Below are 20,151 nucleotides of genomic sequence, written 5' to 3'. Positions count from 1 at the left end.
TGACATAAGCATGCAATAGTTTTAACAGAGTGCCTGTTATTTAACCTCAAGCTTGTTATTTAACCTTAGTTTCTGACATCAATCCACACAACTTTAATGTGTACCTCTGAAAGACTATCTCAAAATTAATTATTCATCTGCTGAGAAAGCATCTTATGTACATTTACTATGCAAGGCAAAAGCATAGCACACAAGAATCTTTAAAACATACAGTGGTTTTAAATAAGCATATAATTTTGTTTTAATATCCAAGTAACATCTTCTATATATATATATTAATAGTCATGGACTACCTTGAATTTAGAACACATGAGGTGATAAGTGGAAGATTCTATCATCTGTTCTTTGCACTGGTACACAAATGATGCATCTATTAAAAGATTATTTTTTTCCTAGTCAAGGTATTTATTAACTTGCCAGAGCCAGATGCATTGCCTACAAATAACCTCATGGAGTATTACCATTGCCAATGAATTTACACATGCTTTCATGTTATTGTCTTCTTTCTCCCTTTTAAAATTTTCATTATTAGGATTATTATTTAGGAGGCAAATCTAGAATTGGAGTTTCCCATTGCTATCGATCATTCCCTGCACATGAACTCCGTGCTTTTACTCCTAAACTCTGTTCATTTCCATCTTTTCCTACTTTTCATTCCTACTTCTATATTAAGTGAACTCATTAATCCTCTTCCAACTAATTCTCCAGTCACTTCAACCTATTTTCTTTCAACTTTTTGTTTCTACTCAAACTCAGATAGGAATCAGCAGGAAACCCTACTTTCCTCTCTCTACAGTTCTTAGTATTGCTGTGACAGAAAACAGATAATCTGTCTGAATTAAGAATTCTTGTTTTGCTTGTTAAAGTTGCTATCTGTTTCCTTGGTTGCTCATGCTGGGAGAGCATGGTTTATTTTTCTCATTGAACTGTTTTTAAAAAGAAAAATGTCTTTTCAGCTTCGGCAATCACAACAAAGAGAACCAACCTTGGAAAAGAAAATGTTTTCTATATTAATGAAGACAATGTCTTAGTAATAACTTCATAAATCTGGGGCTGGACTATTTCTCCACATCACTATTGTGCTTTAGAAAATGTTTTCCAGTATCTCAAGTATCTACTGTTTATGCTGCAAGAAAAGAACGGTATTTATGCAAATAATGAGACATGTCTTCCTTCGATAAGATTACAGTTTACCTCAATCCTGTCGAGGAGTAATAATGCAGCATGATAAACAGGTATGCAGGTATAACAATTCCAACACTAGCATACTAAAGAGAAATTCATATCAATGCCCTACTATGTGCACACTTTTCCTTCAACAATACATGTACACCATAAATCTTGTTATTTACACTTGCATTTTCTTCGGACAAGAAGGACATCATTTATAATTTATAAAATTAAGTCCATTAATTTATTAAGTAGCCATAAAATAGCATTATAATATTTTCGTATGGCTGAAGAGACACTGTCATTCCAAGTTTCCATATGTTGGGCTTAGAGGAGTCTGTCGATATTATCCTTTGAGGTAATTTTTTATTGAAAAAACAATAAATTCATTTTGTTGGAAATAAGTTTCCGTATTTTATTGGGGTTTTTTCCCCCTGAAATTGGTGATACTTGTAGTGACTCTAATCTCTTGTAAAAAAGAACTACAAAGACATAAACTTGTGTCCCTACTTAATTTTCAGTACTGCCAAGTACAGTTCCATCGAGCCTAGATGACAGAGCCAAAAATAGAAGGCAAGATGAGACCCACTCCAGGGTCACCTGAGCTCCATCCATTGATGTTACTGATGATAAGGAGCACTGCACTTCAAATTTCATCTTATGGTCAACTAAGAACTGACACAGCGCATAAGGGAATGGAGCAACAAGCTCTCATCATCTTATGTTTTTTCAGTTGTGTCATTTCACACTTAAACACCTGAAAAGCACCGCATTATCTGAGAAATAAACTGCTGCAAGTCTAAATAATCCAAGTATGTTAATATGAAGGACAGCTGTCTTCTACAGCACCAACAGGATGGGAGACTATTTTGGCATCAGTTTTCGACAGGAGACTAAGTGCACTCCTTCCTCTGGGAGTCCAGGTCTCCACATGCAATGTCCAATCATCTTAGGAAAACTCAGAAAAAAGCAGAATGCTATTGAACACTTACTATGAAGACTAAAACCGGATCTGAAGTTACAAAGCAAGAATCAGGAATTACTCAACACCATAAATATCATACTTCCTGATTTATAATTTGGGCCTTCTTGAATACATTTAATATTTCCACACATGCATACAGGACAGTATGCTTGTGTGTGTTTATATGGTTTTTTTTTAATATATATACATACACTTCAATGTATATAAAGAAATCTCAAATGCAAAATATAGTCTGGAATATGTTTCGCACACAGATGTTCTTCATAACTTTATGTTTGTTCATAACCAGATACAGTGTCATTATACAACTGTCTGAAAAAGCAGTCCAGTCACTTTTAGATTATTAGTTCATTCAACAAGCTGCAATTATCCTGAATGAACATTTCTAAACCTTTGGTAAACCAAGAGTCTCCTTACTACAACTGACTGCAATGTCTCCCACACATATCATTCATCGCTTTGTCCCCTCCATTCTCCCTGATTAAATCAAAGAGTGACTCTTATACTTCAGTTACAGACGTCAAGCCACCCAGCCCAACATGCCAGTTAAAACAAACACATACTTACAAGCAAGAACCATTAACTGTTATTGATTTTTATCTAGAATTTTGAAGTTGCAATATCAGAACTCATATGCTCATTTTTTCACTCCATGTTAAATTGCTAATATTGGAACTTCAATATTATCAAGAAAGTACAAGCTTTTAAAAAAAAAAAATTAACATTCAACCAGAAAATCATATAGCTTCATAAAGTGACTGTAGCAGTTTCACGCTTCATAGGTTAAGCCAGCCAGAAACTGGTTGGCTTTATTTTTAAGGTGATACTTGGACAATTAGAAGTCTAATCCTGCATATTACCAAATGAGAGGTAATGAGAATTTTCACAGTTTAGTATGCACAAATCAGATTGCAAACCACAAAGTAGTTTCTTTTGCTGCCTACTTTAATCACAAACCCATATGCTTTGAAATAACATGGAAAATATAATTAAAACTTACATAGCAAAATTATAATCACTTTATAGTCATATTAAACATTTCAATTAAAAGAAGGTATTACCAACCGCTTCGGAAAATTATTAAACTTTCATTGAGATGTCTTCGCTTTTCAAAGCTGTATACTGTTCTAACAAAATATCCAAATAAGACATACCGAGTATCATTGAAACCATTTAGGAACACAGACAAGGTGATTTTGCATTGCTCTTTCCAGCTTTCCAGAAATCTACTTAACATTTAAGATTATTTGGAGAGATATACTTACAGCATGTGCTCCCTGTATTGTCCGTACAAGGTTGATTCCTTTCCATACGTATATATCTCCATTCAATGCACCAGAATACGTCACTTCATCCCTAGCACAGGCGAGGCACAATATAGTCTGGAGATCACCAGTCTTGCCAAAGACACCACGTTTTGGCGTCAATGAGTTGCCACACAAGCTCCAGAACTGTAACATAAAGTGATTTAGAAAGATGGCTATTTTGCTAATACCTTATAATTTAATATGTACATCTGAAAGAGAAGCACCTTGCCTGCGAAATACATCACCATTCATCCCCTTTTCCATGCCTCAGTTCTCCAGTTTAACAATGTTTTATGTTATTAACCAACTTTATCTTTCCATAAAATCAGCATAACAGACTAGTTGGGAACAAATTTTGGGATATCAGTATTAAATACAACTAAAATTTTCAAATAATAATTTGTGAGTCAGTTGTATTTTCAGTTATTTTCAAAAAGCATTTCATAATAGAATTATCTTATCTTTCTTTGATATAAAACTTGCATGTTGAAAATGCTGCATTTGTACTTTATGTTACTTTAGACATTTCAAGATGCCACCTAAGCATGTAGATTTCTGATAAGGCTGCTATTTGCTCTGTTTGATAGCAGCTGGTTTTACTGTAGGCTTATTTCTCATCAGAACCACGGATCATACAAAGTAGCCATTTGAGGCAGAGATTTTTAAGAACTTCCTAATAAACCACTGGTATGTGATTGCAGCAATCACACAAGTGTGAATTTCCTCCTAGGTCACCCAACATGTACCAATGATGCCGACACTAAAGACATGCAAAGTCTCTTGTCAGAGTACAACGCCTGCCAACCAAGTCTCCAGATACACACTGTAGTTTCTGAGATCTCTGCAAACAAGAAGCATTTGCATATCCCTTTCAAACTCTCCTGTCCAAACATGTAAATGTGCACTGGAAAGTGAAGCTGATTAAGTAATCCAATGCTAAACATGAAAGCATCACTGCTGACAGGTTAATCTTACATTGTCTCAGTGTATACAGTTTCCTGTACACGTGTTAACGAAACTGTATTTCACAGCAAGGCACTCTGTTACCAATAATCAATTCAAAATCCTGAGCAGACTTCAATTAATATGGGATAACGTAAGCAGTTACCATGAACAGATTTTTGTACCTGCAATACTGTAACTGAGAAATAACCAGAAATAACCATTAATGATTAGAATAACTAGTACTAATTACACAAATCCCAGTATCTTAACTAGTTGTGCTGGTTTGGGCTGGGATAGTTATTTTCTCCACAATGGCTGGTAGGGGGCTGTGTTTTGGATTTGGCTGAACACAGGGTTGATAATACAGAGATGTTTTTGTTATTGCTGAGCAGGGCTTACACAGCCAAAGGCTCTTCTGCTTTCCTACTGCCACACTGACAAGGAAGTTGGGGGTGCATGGGAGGCTGGGAAGAGACACAGCTCGGACAGGTGACCCAAACTGACCAAAGGGATATTCCAGACCATACGGCATCATGCTCAGTATATAAGGTGAGGGGAAGAAGGAGGGAGGGGGGGGAACATTTGGAGTGATGGACTTTGTCTTCCCAAGCCACCATTTTATGTGCTCTTGTGGAGATGGCTGAACACCTGCCTGTCCCTGGGAAGCAGTGAATTAACTCCTTGGTGTGCTTTGCTTGCATGCGCAGGTTTTGCTTTCCCTACTAAACTGTCTTTACCTCAACCCATGACTTTTCCAGCTTTTACCCTTCCAATCCTCTCCCCAGTCCTGCTGGTGGGGAAGTGAGAGAGCACCTCTTTGGGGCTTGGCTGCTGGCTGGGGTGAAACCATGACAGTGGTATTTTTTTAACTAAAGTACAGATTTCAAGACAGAGACCATGTTGTTGCTTGAGAAGCAACTACACAGTCACTGCATAAATCAAACACCTAGCTCCAACATGGAAGCAGGTGATGTATCTAAGAAAAGTAATTCCTCAATATCAGTTCACTTGGAACTATCTACATAACTTGATTAATTACTATTACAATTTGCATAAAATATCTGAGAAAAAATACAACAGTATTAAAAACATGAAAGTAATTCTTGATATCTGAAAGAACAAGAAGCTGTGGTTTAAGAAAAACACACATCAACAAAAATCTCTTGCCTGATCCAGGTGCCTAAATATCTCTAGAATTCTGATTTTCCACAATGTTTTCCCAGAGGAAACACCAATTATTTTTAAAATTATGTCACTATTTAAAAAGGCTTTGTAGAGCCTTAAAAGTTGCTCAAACAAACTTTTGCTTATCTAAACAGACATGTTTTCACATAATATACTAAATCGCTGCTGGCAAATATTAACTTACTATTGGCATAAAGGTCCTCTTAGAGAAGCAGAAAAAAAAGATCATTATTAACCAAGTTCATGGAAATCTGTAACTGACATGGTAAGCACTATGCCAAATCAGACTTATGCAATCTAGCCAACAGATTTAAGACTTTTTCCAGTAAGCCATTAATACATATTAGTCTAAAAGTTCATTGTATAAAAAGCAACACATTTTCCCCACCATGGGAACCTACACATAACAGCAATACAGAACTTTCAAGCTGCCATCTACTGCTGTTACATGGTAACACAGAAAACAGTGCATGGGAGAAGACACTGAGTTTGACTGATGTGAAACATGGTTCCTAATCATTGATAATCCTGCTGACAAAGTTAAACCTGAAAAAGAAGTTGTTTCTGCACAGCATTTTCTACATGGATCAAACAGAGCATGCTTGAAAAAGACATGAATTGTCCAAATTATGAATCCTGTAACAGGTACAGAGTGCTCCAAATGACAAAGGTATGAATACAAGCAGGGAAAATAATTAAAAGAAAAGAAAATGCTTGTTCTTTCTCTTCCACTGTCTCCCCATACTCTCTCTAAATGGTAAGAAATGGTTTTTCAATTCATTTCATCTCTGTAGCGCAGCAATTCATTCACTGTTCAAGACTCAGAAACCTGAGTACCTGGAGTCACCTTAAACGTGTGCATCCTGTCTTACACTACTTGGGATTTCAAACAACTGGTTTTAGAGAACCTAAATTTTAAATTATATTACAGTCATTATATACAATGCTACTGACAACTGTTTCATTCCTACTACATTACTTCTGCCATTCTGCCAGGGCATGAAGTCTTTTGAGCAGAAAGGGTCTGTTTTCCACTACACAGATCTTTTAAAATATCTAGTGTAGTCAGGTGTGATCCACGATCACAGTTCTAAGAACTAATATTATTCTTACACAGGACCTTCCATATTATCATTCCATATTCCTTTTAGACTCTATTTTTACATGTTTTATAGAGTATATACTACTGCAGCTTAAATATTTTATAAATTAAGAGTTATTTCATTACCTTGATGTGTTTTACGCCACAGCTGACGAGCTTGTTTGGCTGGTATAAATCCCAAGAAATATCAAATATCTGCATAAAAAAACCCAAAGATGTCAGCAGAGACGGCCCTTCTAGCACGGGACAGTTAAAACAGGAAAAACTTTTAGCAAATTAACAGGGAAACTGAAATGCTTTAATGGATTTATTGGAAAGACTTTTTAATCCTCTCATTCAATACTGAAGTTTCAATATATACCAAATATAGTTCTAGCTTTTTTTTCCCTAGAGTAACTAAAACACAGGATAAAACAACATTAAAGTTCATTTAAAGACTACAAAAATTTAAGGAATTACTTGCATTTTGATTTCCCATATGGGGATTAGGGTCTAAGAAGTGTATTAATTCTGCACTTCCCCTACGTGCTTACAGTCTCAACAAACCATACACAAATAAATATTGAGTTACAGATTTTATTCTAGAAGTAAATGCACACATTTTAAATATCTCCATGTCTTAATGCATATCAACTTTTATGCAAATTCAGTTTCTAAAACAAAATGGTTTTTGTTCAGACATAGGTCTAGTATGTATATACAGACATGCTTTAACAAACTAAAGTTACATTGACACTCAGACTATTTATACTTACTCTGTCTGTATGACCAGGAGCCATTGATAATAATTTTCCTTTTCTCCAGTCCCATACACAAACTGTGTTTTTCGAATCCAAACCAACTGAGACCAAACGCTAAAAGTGTCCAAATTAAACAAATAAAAATAACTCAATATATTAATGAAAGCTAAAGTCATTATTTTGAATGAGTGGTAAAAAATGCGTAACATATTTGAGCTAGAAGCAATAGCTCCATTTTGATATAAAAGAAAACATAAGCAATATCTTATGCCAAAGCATCTTTTCATGTGTATCATGATCAAAAAGATCTTCTTAGATAACAACGTATTTCTGATTTACAATGTTTAAGATACATAATTATATATAGCACACAGGGCAAGAAACAGTCAGGAAACATTTGAAAAAAGGAATAATCACTGAAGTTAATGAAACTGTATGTGTTTATCTTCAATTACATGTAACTTGCAGAATTTAGGATTTATTTTAAAAGGTCAAGAGATACAAAGAAAAAATATTTTCTTCAATCTTCTTGGCAACAAACAAAAGAATAAAAACAGTTAAATACTTTAAAAGCCTTTTGCTTGATTCTTCAAGATACATATGAGTAAATATTTATTTCCAAATCCTTTCTCAAATCCAAAGAGACCCCAAGAAGTCTTTATTATTCAGAAAGAGTTTGAAGCCAATTAAACTGTAAAACCAGGACAGGCAAAAAGATTATTCCAAGAAAATTGAGAAAAATAAAATTTTGAGATCTCCCTATGCTCTGCAGCTAGTCTGGTCTTGACTGTGAAGACACCTTGCACAGATTTCTTGACACAAATCATTGACTATATTAGCCAATGTTACTGTATCTGTTAACCAGTCAAAATGGAATTTCTCCTATAGAAATTCTCAACAGAAAGACTAACAGGATTGAATGAAAAAAAAAAAGCTGAGTGATTTTGGCTTAATTTTTAAAGAAAATAAGTATTTTTGTTCAGTTTATGCATGAATTGTGCCATCTTGATGTTGATAAATGAAAAGTTTTTCAAATCTTTAGGAGAAAGTTTTTTTCACTGTTCAGCAGTTAGTACTTACACACATTAAAGAAAAATTTAGTTTCAATTTCTACATAGATTTTCCAGTGAGTTTGTAAAAGCAAAAACAAACTCCAAACTTGAATCATAATCCTTTTTTCCCCAAAGACAGAAACCTATTCCAAATAACATAATTCCTTTACTGTCTGAAAAACTCCAAGATTATGAGAAGAAAAATAAACAAGTTAAATACAATTTCTATCCATGCTTCCTATTTATTAATACTACAAAATCTAACCTTTCTATTTCATCTTTGAAAAGTTAGGGGATTTCAACCTAATTTGATGTATCTAGACCTTAAATTATGAAGGCCATTCAAGTGAGGAAGTGACACAAGTTTACACAACAAGAAAAATATAGAGAAAAGATATCACTGTGAAGTAGAAATGATGCTCTAGAAAGAAGCTGACTCTACAATCTGACTTCCTAAACAATGAGAGGTCATTTCAACAAACTCATAACTTTCCTACAACAATTACAATGTGTTTTAACAGAAACAAGTTACAGCTAGGCTTTCCTCTTGTGTGCAATACAGCTCCATTTGATATTCTCTTAAGGACAGCAACTGGTCTCTGCAATACATCCTCACTTGAGAAAACAGCAGTAACTGACAGATACTGACCTTTTTAGCAAGCAAAAGGAACTGAGACTACAGCTAAATCTGAGTATCACATTGCAAGGCTGCGTGGGAGGGAAAAAAGTGCTTCATAGACCAGGAAAGCACATCTCCAGAAAGGATTTTAATGCCTCTTCAGCTGCTACCTAACATGTGAATCTAACCATTACATTCTCCATTTCTAATACATCAGTCAAGAAAGCCTCTTTACTCAGAGGAGTAAGTGTCTGGTAAAAACAATCTCCATTATAGGCTGCAGCTCTGAGAACCAACTTACTACCCAGGGAAGGTTCAAAAGCAACAAAATTATAATCCAATGAAACCTTTTTCTTGGCTCTTAGATCCAAGATACATGAGTGAACAAACAATCAAAATGTGGAGAGCCATAAAATGCATGACAGAGAAGGGGATACTGCCTGAAGGACTCCAAGATGAGTAACACAAGGGGGCTGCCATCGCTCTGGGCACCAGGCACGCCCCTGCACAGGGGAGGTCCACTGTCTCCATCCATTTAGTCTAACCCTGAACTGTTGCCCACACACCAAAACAACCTCCCTACTACCTCATCTCAATTCAAAAAACTTTTGAAGTTATACTTTTCTTGCCCAATGTGAATATCTGACATTCGTTAGTAATGTAATCTTATTTTCCTCAACTTGAGAATAAGCAGACAAAACCTGACATGATACAATACTTTTTTTAAGAAAAACTATGTGACAAGATTTCTAATACATAAACAATTTATTCAAGTGTTTGAAAAAAGAATATTTGTTACATACCTGACCATCTAAATCAAAGGCCAAGCAAGCTATACCATGTGTGTGAACGTCCTTCAGAACAGATACAGTTTGCACAGTGTATGAATCCCACACGCAGATGTATGGTTCCTTCCCAACTTGACCTGTTGCCACCAACACGCGTTCGGGATGCAAAGCAAGGCTGCCAAAAAAAAGATATAAAATATTTTTGCATGAAACTTTTGTATTTGCCTAGTTAGTTGCATTAATTTTTTTCCTTTGAAATTATTTTACAATATTTTCCCATTGATAGTCAATATTAAAAAGTCATTTTACGCCAGATTCCACAGTAGCTGTAAAATTATCTTAATATAGTACATACCAACATCTTTCTTGAATTAAACCTTCAAAAGCCTTCTACATTTAAATTAACTGCAAAATAGTCAATAATCCTTGTTCCAAAAGTGTTTACTAAACTAAGTCAGATTTTCATGCACTAAGAGAAATACCTTTTTTCCTTTCTTTCTACTTCTTAAAACTTAAAAACACAAGCAATGAAAAACAGAAGTTAGTGTTGAACTATCTACACACCAATCATCAATGGAGACATGTGGGCATCTCCAGAAGTTCTATATTCCACCCAGTATTTGACATACTTTTTATGGCAGGACAGCTTGCTGGAGCTGTCTCTCTGCTGATTGTACAGCAACCCAAAGCATGACTAGCTTAGACTAGAGGCAATGACTACACTTCAGATGACCCAACGGAAGAGCCATGAAGATTATCTCAAATGTCTTAATTTTAATATAGAACAATTGGGAGTAGCTGGTTTTGAATAATCATTAACTTTCCGCATTTCCTAATAATTGTACAGAATTTTCTTATAGCTTGTATTTCAGTCTTTCTGAGTGCACTTGAGGATCCTCAGAACTGTTTTGCCAAATCTGGGACCAAGCTAGAAAACATGCTAGTCAACAAGATATTTCCTCATTTTGTTTATGCCAGCAAGCTGTAAGGGAGGACTCGAGGTCTGAGCATTCAGATTTCATAATACAGAAAAGTAAGAATATATTCTAACAGAAAGCCAAACAAACTACTTGATTAAATTCTACACATACTAGATAACAGCAGTCCAGAATGATGTAGAAATACCACATGTAAGTCAGAAAGACATAATTTCCAAAGTTGGCTGTTTAATTTGGCTAAAAAGTTTCCTAGCCTAATGAATCCCAGGGTAGTGAGTGATCTTGACAGACTGGGGGACAGAACCACTAACAACACACAGGAAATATATTTATCTTCTCAAAATCACTTGGAAAGGAGAAAGGTTGAGCACTTTGCAAAGGTAAGATGATCTTCATACCTGAACACAGGTTTTGATAAATAAAGTTCAAGGGGTGGAGACAAGGTAAGTCTATAAATATAGACAAAACAGCAAGGTTAAAGCTAACCAGGAAATTACCAGGAAAAAATATCCAATTCAAAAGATGTATACATTTTCTATATACAGAAAGAGCAAGAGAAAACCACATTAGAAGATGCTTAATATTTTATGAAGTTTCACTACAGTACACAATACACTTCTAAATTTTTTCTGTTTTAGAATAGCAATTCAGCTGGTTGATACTGCTTGACAAATTCCACGTGCACAACTCTGAGCAGAACTTCTAACTTCAAAGTTGAAAAGGTAAAAAGCCTATGAACCTTTCCGTTTTTCTTTGGGAACTTCTGCTCTTTGCTATTGCCCGTTATCCTCAGCACCAGGATAAAGTAACCAACATGTCCCCACTTTGGTTCACTTCACTTCCAGAGCTGTTTCTCTAGTTCTTCCCTTCTTGATTATTTGACAGAGCAACTTCACAATTAAAAAACATGGCAGAAAGGAGCTGGCAGGCAAAACTTAACCACATTTCAATTCAGTTCTGCCACCTAATCCTGACTAACACCTGCACATCTCCCAGAGCACACAAAGGCAGATGGTGTACTCATAGGAAAAAGGAAAAGCATCTGGAGGGAGAGAAAATGCTGCATCCAAAATGATCTAAGTTTTAGAATGGCACCACAGAAAGGGAGCAATTAAACCAAATGGACAAAGAAATCTGAAAAAGAAAGTGAGAAGAACAAGCAAGAAAAAAGAGACAGAAACTAAGAGGCAAACAGAAAAAAACACAGCAGCCTCCTGTCTGATCCACCACCTCTTCAGTCCTGTCCTTATCTGTGCTACTAGTGCATTGTGCATTTTTAGACAAGCAAAAACCACCCTACAACTACACCAAAACACTCAGGCACCACCCTGGACACACACACAGGCAAAAGCACCCCCACACCACACATTACAAAACAATTTCCAGCAACCAAAAATTAGCTTTGCATGTTTTAAACTAAAGACCAGAGTCTGTAGAGAAACACAGTGCAACAGAGATGGAAGGGACAACAGTAAAGGCACTACCATGGGAAAGGATAACATTGTCCTTAGCCCAAGTGTAGTGACTAATTTCATTCAAAGAATATTTGGTAAACATAGAGAAGGTCTTCTCTATTTCTAATGAATTAATGGCAAATAATAACCAATAGAAATATCACAGTACTAGTTCTTTCTACATCACAATACAGAGTACTGGCTTAAATAACTGAGCTCAAATTCTGCCTTCATATGGGATAATAATGCAGCACAAATTAAGATCCAAAGCCTGTATTTTAACCACAACAGACAACACGGTAGAATTACCAATGTCCTTCCCCTATCATTTCAGTCTCTATAGTAAACTGCTAACAACTTTTCTAGACAGTCATTGAAAGAAGAAAATATTTGTACACCAAATATTTTAAGACAGTTAGCTTTTTTAAAAAATGCAAATATGGTGAGTTTTCAGGGAAACTGATTAGCAAAGCTGTTAGCAGCAGCTGAAGAAACACCTATCTGAAAATACCTGTCCGCATCTTTTCTTACAAACCAAGGAGTGAAGGACAGCTTAAAGTACTACCTGTAAGTATTCTATCTCACAGGCTATCAGAACAGATGAAAAAGAGAAGCTTGGAAAAAGTCAAGGGACTACTTTTTCTATTACCAACACTAAACCAATAGCTGTTACACTTACTTACATGATTTTCATATGAGCCATGAATGGTAAGACAATGTTTTTTCCTTAATACTCAAGTCTTGGCTATTATTAATCCCATGGAGCACCCTGCAGAATTATGGATCTGAAATTTTGGGTCCTCATCAAACATCAAGGATTAGACTCCGATGTTACGCTGTATGGTGACTCTTTTCAGTTCTTTCATTGGACTATGAGTGATCAAGCAACCCCTATAACCATAGCAATTAATACAAAAATACTGTATCTGAATTTAACCTCTAGAGCAAAAGCATCGATACAATTCACAAATTTGGGAATTTTCATTGTTAAAACAGCCCTGAGCTAAACACTGTAAATAGTTCCCTAGTGCAGAAAGAAAAAGTTTAACTAGAATGGGTGCCCAGAAATGAGTAACAATGAACACTTGCCATATACAGACTATACGAACGCGTGGGTGCGATGCAATTAACAGGATCAAACAATGAGTTTGAGCTCTCTCTCTGGATACTCCGGGTAAGATCTTCAACACACCTCTACTGAGATGTTAACTTCATACAACTCTGGGATGGTATCTGCAATAGCTGCTTGCCATTCATCCATTCAGTTCCTGACGTCAGGCAGAAAAGTATGAGTACGGCTCAGCTCTAAAGGCAGTTTTCAAATCTGTTAGTATGGGACCTATGGGCTTAGGTACAGAGTCCCTCACAAATATTTTCTTGCATTTTTTTTTTCTTAGGGAGAAGAAAGAGATTAGTTAGTGGCATAAGAAGCTCTGTACTCAGAAGAAGAGGACTTGTGTTCCCTTTACTGCACTCAGAAGGAGAGAACTCATGTTCCCTTTACTATCCTGGTAATGAGAGCTGGTATGACCTATCCAGCTTAGACTGCTGAAACTGTGCTTGCATCTAGCCCACACAGCTAGACTGTAAACTGGTGCTCGATTTCTTTCCTCTTCCTTGAAGGATGACTAAGCTGATGAATGAGATACTGCTGCTTCTCAAAAAAAGGAAACAGATATTCCTAATGAGACAAGTTCTTCAGGCCTCCTTGTTTGCCTCTGGCTTTTCTGACCTGGGCTTTTCAACAACAGATGTTAGATCTAATGTCGTGTCTCTGAAGAAGTAGATATGTAAGAACATGTCCAAAAGGCAAACATGATCATGAAAAAAGCGGGTATTAAGCTAACAAACTGCTAAGTCAAATTAATTTTTAAATTGGCTCTAGAATTTGGTACTTCTTAAAAGAGTTCAGAAACAGAAAATTCAAAAAACATGCTTGTCACTGTTGCAACAAGCCAAATAGCTGGACTTGCAGTGAACTGAGATTTCCACTGATATGTCTGAATGACAGGTCTTTTCCTAGCCAGATATTCAAATTGGGCTGAAATGCAGTAGTAGAGTTTTAACAGTATACTGAAAAGGGATATGTTTCTCACTTTAGTACATTCACACTCCTCTTTTTAACACATACAGAAAAGGTTCTTTCTCCCTTTCAGAGCAATAGGTAAGCATTTCCCAGCATTTTGACCAGATCCATGCACTATATAAGACCAGTGTTAGATTATTATATTAAATACTAATGGCACCCAATGAAAAAAAAAACATAAAACCTGCCCATGTTGTATCTGCATGGAATGAGACTAGAGACATGGATAAGACCCTCCAATATGTGTGAGCTTTGTAGTGGCAGGGGATCCTGAAGGAGAACAGTCAATAATAAACTACTTGATAATAAAATAAATTAAGACCTTTTTTTTCATCTTTACTTGGTTTGTGCTGAGAATTAGCAGGCATTGATTAATACAGACAAGCTGCAGACAAGGATACAGTATTAAAGATGATGTTTCCTTAGCAACAATATTGGATGAAAATCCAAGAATATATTCATGTGACTACTCCTGAGCTTCATAAAACTAGGGCACCAGTAAAAATGCACAAAAGAATACTGCAGTAAAATAACAGCATCTCAGACATCTATTAATTAAGAGTTAATTTCAAGTGTGAAATCGTTTCTATGCTTAAATAAAGCAACATATTTTCATGGTATGTTTACAGACACTTTACATACAGTTGAGAATATTTTCTTATTTGCTGTCATTTATCCATGTTTCCCAGAAAGAATAACAGGGGAAGGTACAAACCATTTCTGTCATACTATTTAAGATCTTAAAGCAGAAAGAGCTGTAATCAGCAAACACCTCTCATCAAAGTTTTAGCAGATCAAGTCAGAGCACACTGACAAAACAAAGCAGTACTCGTAATGGAGCATCAGCACTGGCCTTCCATATAGTTATTGCCTCAGCACCAATAATGTCAAATATGGCTTTCTAAAGATTCCTTAAATTGCACAAGCATCCAATTTCAAAGTAAGAGAGTCTGAAGGGGAGAAAGGGCTGGTGAACCCACACTGTACATTGGTTATTCCCAGCTGCAGTTTATCTCATTATCATTCCATATTTTCTCCTCTTGGATCTGAATGTTTTTAGATTAACAAGAAACATGTATAAACAACCCAGAGAATCCTAAAGATTGCTTTGGGCTTCTGTCCGTTCCTGAACTCCACAGAAGGGGCAAAAAAGAGAAATCAGATGTACTTCAAAGAGAAGGAAGGAGTTACAGAGTAAAGCAACATTGATGCAAAGTTCCCAACTCACTGAATATGAGAACTGAGTAAAAAGATTCTGGGAACTATATGCCCTTCTCTGAAGATGTCCATTTTCATCTTGCATTCTCATATCCTCCACTGCTGAGGAAGGGATTGGCTTTAGCTTTCTAGTAAGTTATCATCTCTAGAAAACTGATTAAAGACATTGCCCTTCTTTTCAAATATGAATGGTTTTGCCAGTGCCAGTAGGAGAACTCATGGTTTGACCGAGTGAAATTGCTGAATTTTTACCAATTCTATGTGATCTCGACAATTTAATCACCAGGTTTTCACAATTTGAGGAAGAAATTTCTTTTCTAATATGCCTCTTGAAAAAGAAGACAGCAAAATTACTTACATGTCCCTAGCTAAAGAATCTTCTCACATGAAAGCTAGAAATATCATCCACTCCAGAATCATTTGGAGTAAAATGTGCTAAGATAATGTCCTGTTATTCTTTATTAGCTATTCATATTAAAGAACTGGTGGTACAATAATGTGACATACTAGAGCCAGAAGGTAAGAATCCCACCTAAAAAAATATTCAACTTCCTTCCTTCCTTCCTCACAAGACAATGAACAGACTTAAGACCAATTATTTAAACCATTATTACATATAAAGTCTCAAATATTACTCCCCTAGAACTAGCAAAAAAAAAAAAAAAAAAAAAGTTAAAGAAAGGAAAAAGGGAAAGGAAACCAGAAGTGCAAGATCTGTGGAGAGAGAAGACATAGTGCAATCAGCTGTCAGTAACTTAGGCAGGGGGCAGTGCAGCCACTCAGCTCCGTTGGGTCACTAGATTTGATGACACAAAAGAGATCCCTTAACAAATCAGAGAAGTACTAGTAAATTATTTGGTTAGGATTAGTGAGTCACAAAGTTAGAAAGCAGTCTTTCACTCCTGAACATGTGTGGTGAAAACCATACAAACCTACAAAATGATCACAGATTAAAAAACCAACACAGTTTAAAATTGAAGTGGAAACACTGATTTCCCATTCTAGACAGTTTAGAAGCTAAGAAACTACTTTACTAAAGATTATCATGCTGGAGACACTTAATTATGGGGAAAATGAGACAAGCATGGCTATAAAACATGAATAGAATTAATTTCAAATAAATTTTGTAATGAAATGCAGTCTAGAAGGTGAAACTAAATTGTAGATACAAAAATGCTGCTAGCAAGGATTTTCTTGCTATTTTCTAAGCCCATGAGAGACTTTTCTCTCTCACAGAAGAGGCAGCAGAGTTATGTAAACAACCAAACACCTGCAACCTTGGAAAGTCTTGTTTATGGTACAGTAGAAAAATATTTTGACAATGGATGTTTTAGGATTTTAGCCAATCACCCCAAGGGGTGGCTGATCCTTGTCCAATTAGACTATGAAGGAAAAAGTCTATAAAAGAGTTTGTAAAATAATTAAATAAATCAATCTTGCTGCACAATTCCTGCCTGCTGGATCTTCTCTCCTCCTCCTCCCTACAGCTGCGGGACACGGTGATATACCCTAGGGCCCAGGCCTGCGGTAATACTAAATGGCAAAAGTTCTTACCACATTTAAATTTACTCATTTTTCAGTGCACAAAGACTCATTCCATTGCCAAATTAGAAATCTACAGAATAAATTATTTAAGGCCAAAGAAGTATTTACTCCAAATTTTTTAGCCAAGACCATTTCAAAAGTTTCTTTTCAAAGAAAGGTTATTTTGGATGCTCCTGACTGTGCAAGTTAACTAAATTAACTTGCTTGATGTACAAAAATTTCTTGTTTCTAAATCTTTCACTACTACTAAAACCTTTTGAACAACCCTTTACCCAGTCATTATGATTTGCTGCTTCCCTACGAGATTTACAACAGTTTTTAACCACTGATCTTCCATCTATTATTTTTAAAATATATACTAGATCTTCTAGTATTGCATAGGAAAAAAAAATCACAGAATGTAAAATTTTCTTTCATATTTCTGAACAAGTATATGAAACAGCAATTCAGTCTTTTCTCCTGTGGGACATACTGATGAAAATCTCTGAATGTGCAAGAACTTCTCATCTGAATATTTGAGTGGAGTCACGGAATAATTAGTGACAATTTTTGAAAGGTTCTTCTTTTATACAGAAAGGTTATCCTGATAAAATTAGCAGTTGGCTTAAAGTAAGGAATGGTGGGAAGAAGGCAGTGGCAGAGCTGCTATTGAAAAAAGCTGAGATAAGCACAACATTCATCCTGTGCTTCAATTGACTGTATTTCATTACCCACCAAAGAAGGCTTAGAGCAGAGGAGAACACTATCTTGCCAGCCCTGGAGACTGCAGATACACTAGATTTCTTCAGGAGTTCTTGAGAATATCAGGCCTACAGGTATTCTGAAAATATTCAACAGAGATGTTTTCCTACAGGAAAAAAGTCAAGGATATCTGTAACACTTGTCTCAAATTTACCATCCTGGAATCTAACTTTGCACCCAGAAAAGTGAAAAGAATCAGGATACCACTTAAAGTTGGGACAACTTCTGAACCCTTGTTCCGAAAAAAAACTATAAAAATGAGATAAAGGCCACAAAAGTATATACACAAAAGACCATCTCCCAAAACAAACAAAATCCCCACATGTACCAGAACCATAAATAAAACAGGAGAGAAGTACAGGAAAACTAGAGAATATTGAAGGGACTCAGAGGTCAATGTGCAGTTGGTAGGTAATGAAAGATGTCGCCCATGTGGGCTCACAAAATTAATTACTGAAAACTAATAAAAAGGAGAAGGTGGATAAAGAACATTCATTAATAACACTTTCAAGAAAATACAAATCTTCTGCTTAAAATTTATGTTCATCTCAAGAATACTGATCCAGTTGACTAATCCCAATATGAAATGTAATGTAACATTCATTCTCATAAGCACATGCTGTAACCTGCAAAAGATAAAATCATGATTATTTATAAATTATTACTGAATAATGTTTCAAAGGCTATTCATTTTTGTGGTATCAATTTCTATGGCAGAAGAAACAGCAGTTAAATAAACAGTTAAGCAGAAGACGAACCTGTAACTAAAAACCACAAATACCACCTAACGTGCAACCTTGATCTAAAAAAACCCCCAAACCAAACATTTACCAGTTCTTCAAATATTCCTGTTATTTCCCCAAGTACTCCAAAAGGCTATTTCACTTAAAATGTCACACTTTGCACAATAAATCTTCAGGCAATTTCCAAATGCTGTCAGATGCCTTGTCTTGATCTAAGATAAAGCATAATTCACCTTGTTTGCTCTTGTAGAGAGATTATAAGCAGGAAACAGGAATTAGCATAGTTCTAAAAGTTTATACTGTTTCTAAAGGTTTATACTGTTGTCAGCTAACCAAAACATAGAATTAACCCACTCATTCTGCATGCTGTCTTGATAAAATGGAGACATCTAACCACCATGACTAAAATTCGTAATTGTTTTAAAGTGATTTTCATATTTAAATACATTTTGGGTTTTTTCCACAATGGCATCTATACATAATATTTGCATGCACTTATATCACAGTCTGACATTTTCAGGAGCTTTGTTCTTGAAATAAGTTACCCTATGGCTCAGAAAATGGAAGGGTCACTGTTATTTTTAAAATATCCAACTAGATTTAGTCAAAAGAAATGTCCCACATAAATAGAAAGAATCAAAGCAGTAAAACACTCTTTTAGAACATTGTTATAAAACTATGTTATATCTACAAATTTCATTCTCAGTTGTGGTAAAGTAAAAAATATATTAAGTAATCAGGAGTAAAATGTATGAGCTAGAAGTGAGAACACAATGATTTTAATGTAACTATGAGCAATTTATAAACATGATTTTCAGCTTGGACACATTTTCTTTATTACTAGGTATGGTCCTTTGCCTCAGTTTTGTTTCTTTTCTCTCAGTTGAATTCTTCACCTTAATCAAGCATTTTATTTACATGCAATTTTATGGCAAATATCTTATCAATATACATCATATGAAGCCAAAGTTTAAGGTGTAATACTTCCTATAGTCAACACAGTGTAAAAGGCAAATGAAAAATTTCCCTAAATGCAATCTGTCACCAGTCTGACTAAACCATCAGTGGAAGTACTACTGCAGGTACCTCTAAAGCTGATCATTTTGTTCAAACTGACATTATTCTCTCCAGTTATGCCACTCACTCTCTGGATACATTTCTCTTGATTCTTGAATTCAAATCCCCAAAAAATGAGCCCCTGAAAATATTTATCAATGATGACCTCACAAATATTTGAGCAGTTAGAAGTTGGACATTGCTGTTAGACTAGAAGGTTTGGTTTTGGGATGGGGTTTGGGGGGGTGGGGGGACTGGATTTTTGGGGTTTTTTTGTTAAAATGATTTGTGCTTCTAAAGCAAAAGAATCAGACTGACCTTTGCATACAGATAGGAGTATTGATCCATCCTGTCTGCAGCCCAAAGCAATAGGCACTACAAAGGAACTCCTCTGAAAAAGCTTGGAAGACCAAACAGTGAAATTAAATTAGAAACCTATGAAAAATGGTTGGAAGGATTGTTCACTGTATTTTCTGA

General features: G+C 35.6%; 1 protein-coding gene across 13 annotated transcripts in view; it reads right to left on the bottom strand.

The window, feature by feature from the left end:
* The window catches only part of EML5 (EMAP like 5), a 111,404-nt gene that overhangs the window by 80,463 nt on the left and 10,790 nt on the right, over positions 1-20,151 (bottom strand). For all 13 annotated transcript variants that reach the window (XR_005601907.1, XR_005601908.1, XR_005601909.1 and 10 more), the window contains exons 2-5: positions 9,909-10,068; positions 7,450-7,548; positions 6,821-6,889; positions 3,421-3,606 (exon numbers count right to left, since the gene is read on the bottom strand). Coding sequence is in view for 10 of the 13 variants with exons in the window: in XM_039551902.1 (XP_039407836.1) it covers positions 3,421-3,606; positions 6,821-6,889; positions 7,450-7,548; positions 9,909-10,068 (514 nt within the window). In the remaining 3 variants the exon portion in view is untranslated. The remainder of the gene's footprint in view (positions 1-3,420; positions 3,607-6,820; positions 6,890-7,449; positions 7,549-9,908; positions 10,069-20,151) is intronic.

Source organism: Corvus cornix, chromosome 5, assembly GCF_000738735.6.
Source record: "Corvus cornix cornix isolate S_Up_H32 chromosome 5, ASM73873v5, whole genome shotgun sequence".
In the NCBI taxonomy this organism is placed as follows: domain Eukaryota; kingdom Metazoa; phylum Chordata; class Aves; order Passeriformes; family Corvidae; genus Corvus; species Corvus cornix.
Note: the sequence above shows the minus strand (reverse complement) of the source record. Positions and strands in the feature narration are given on the sequence as shown.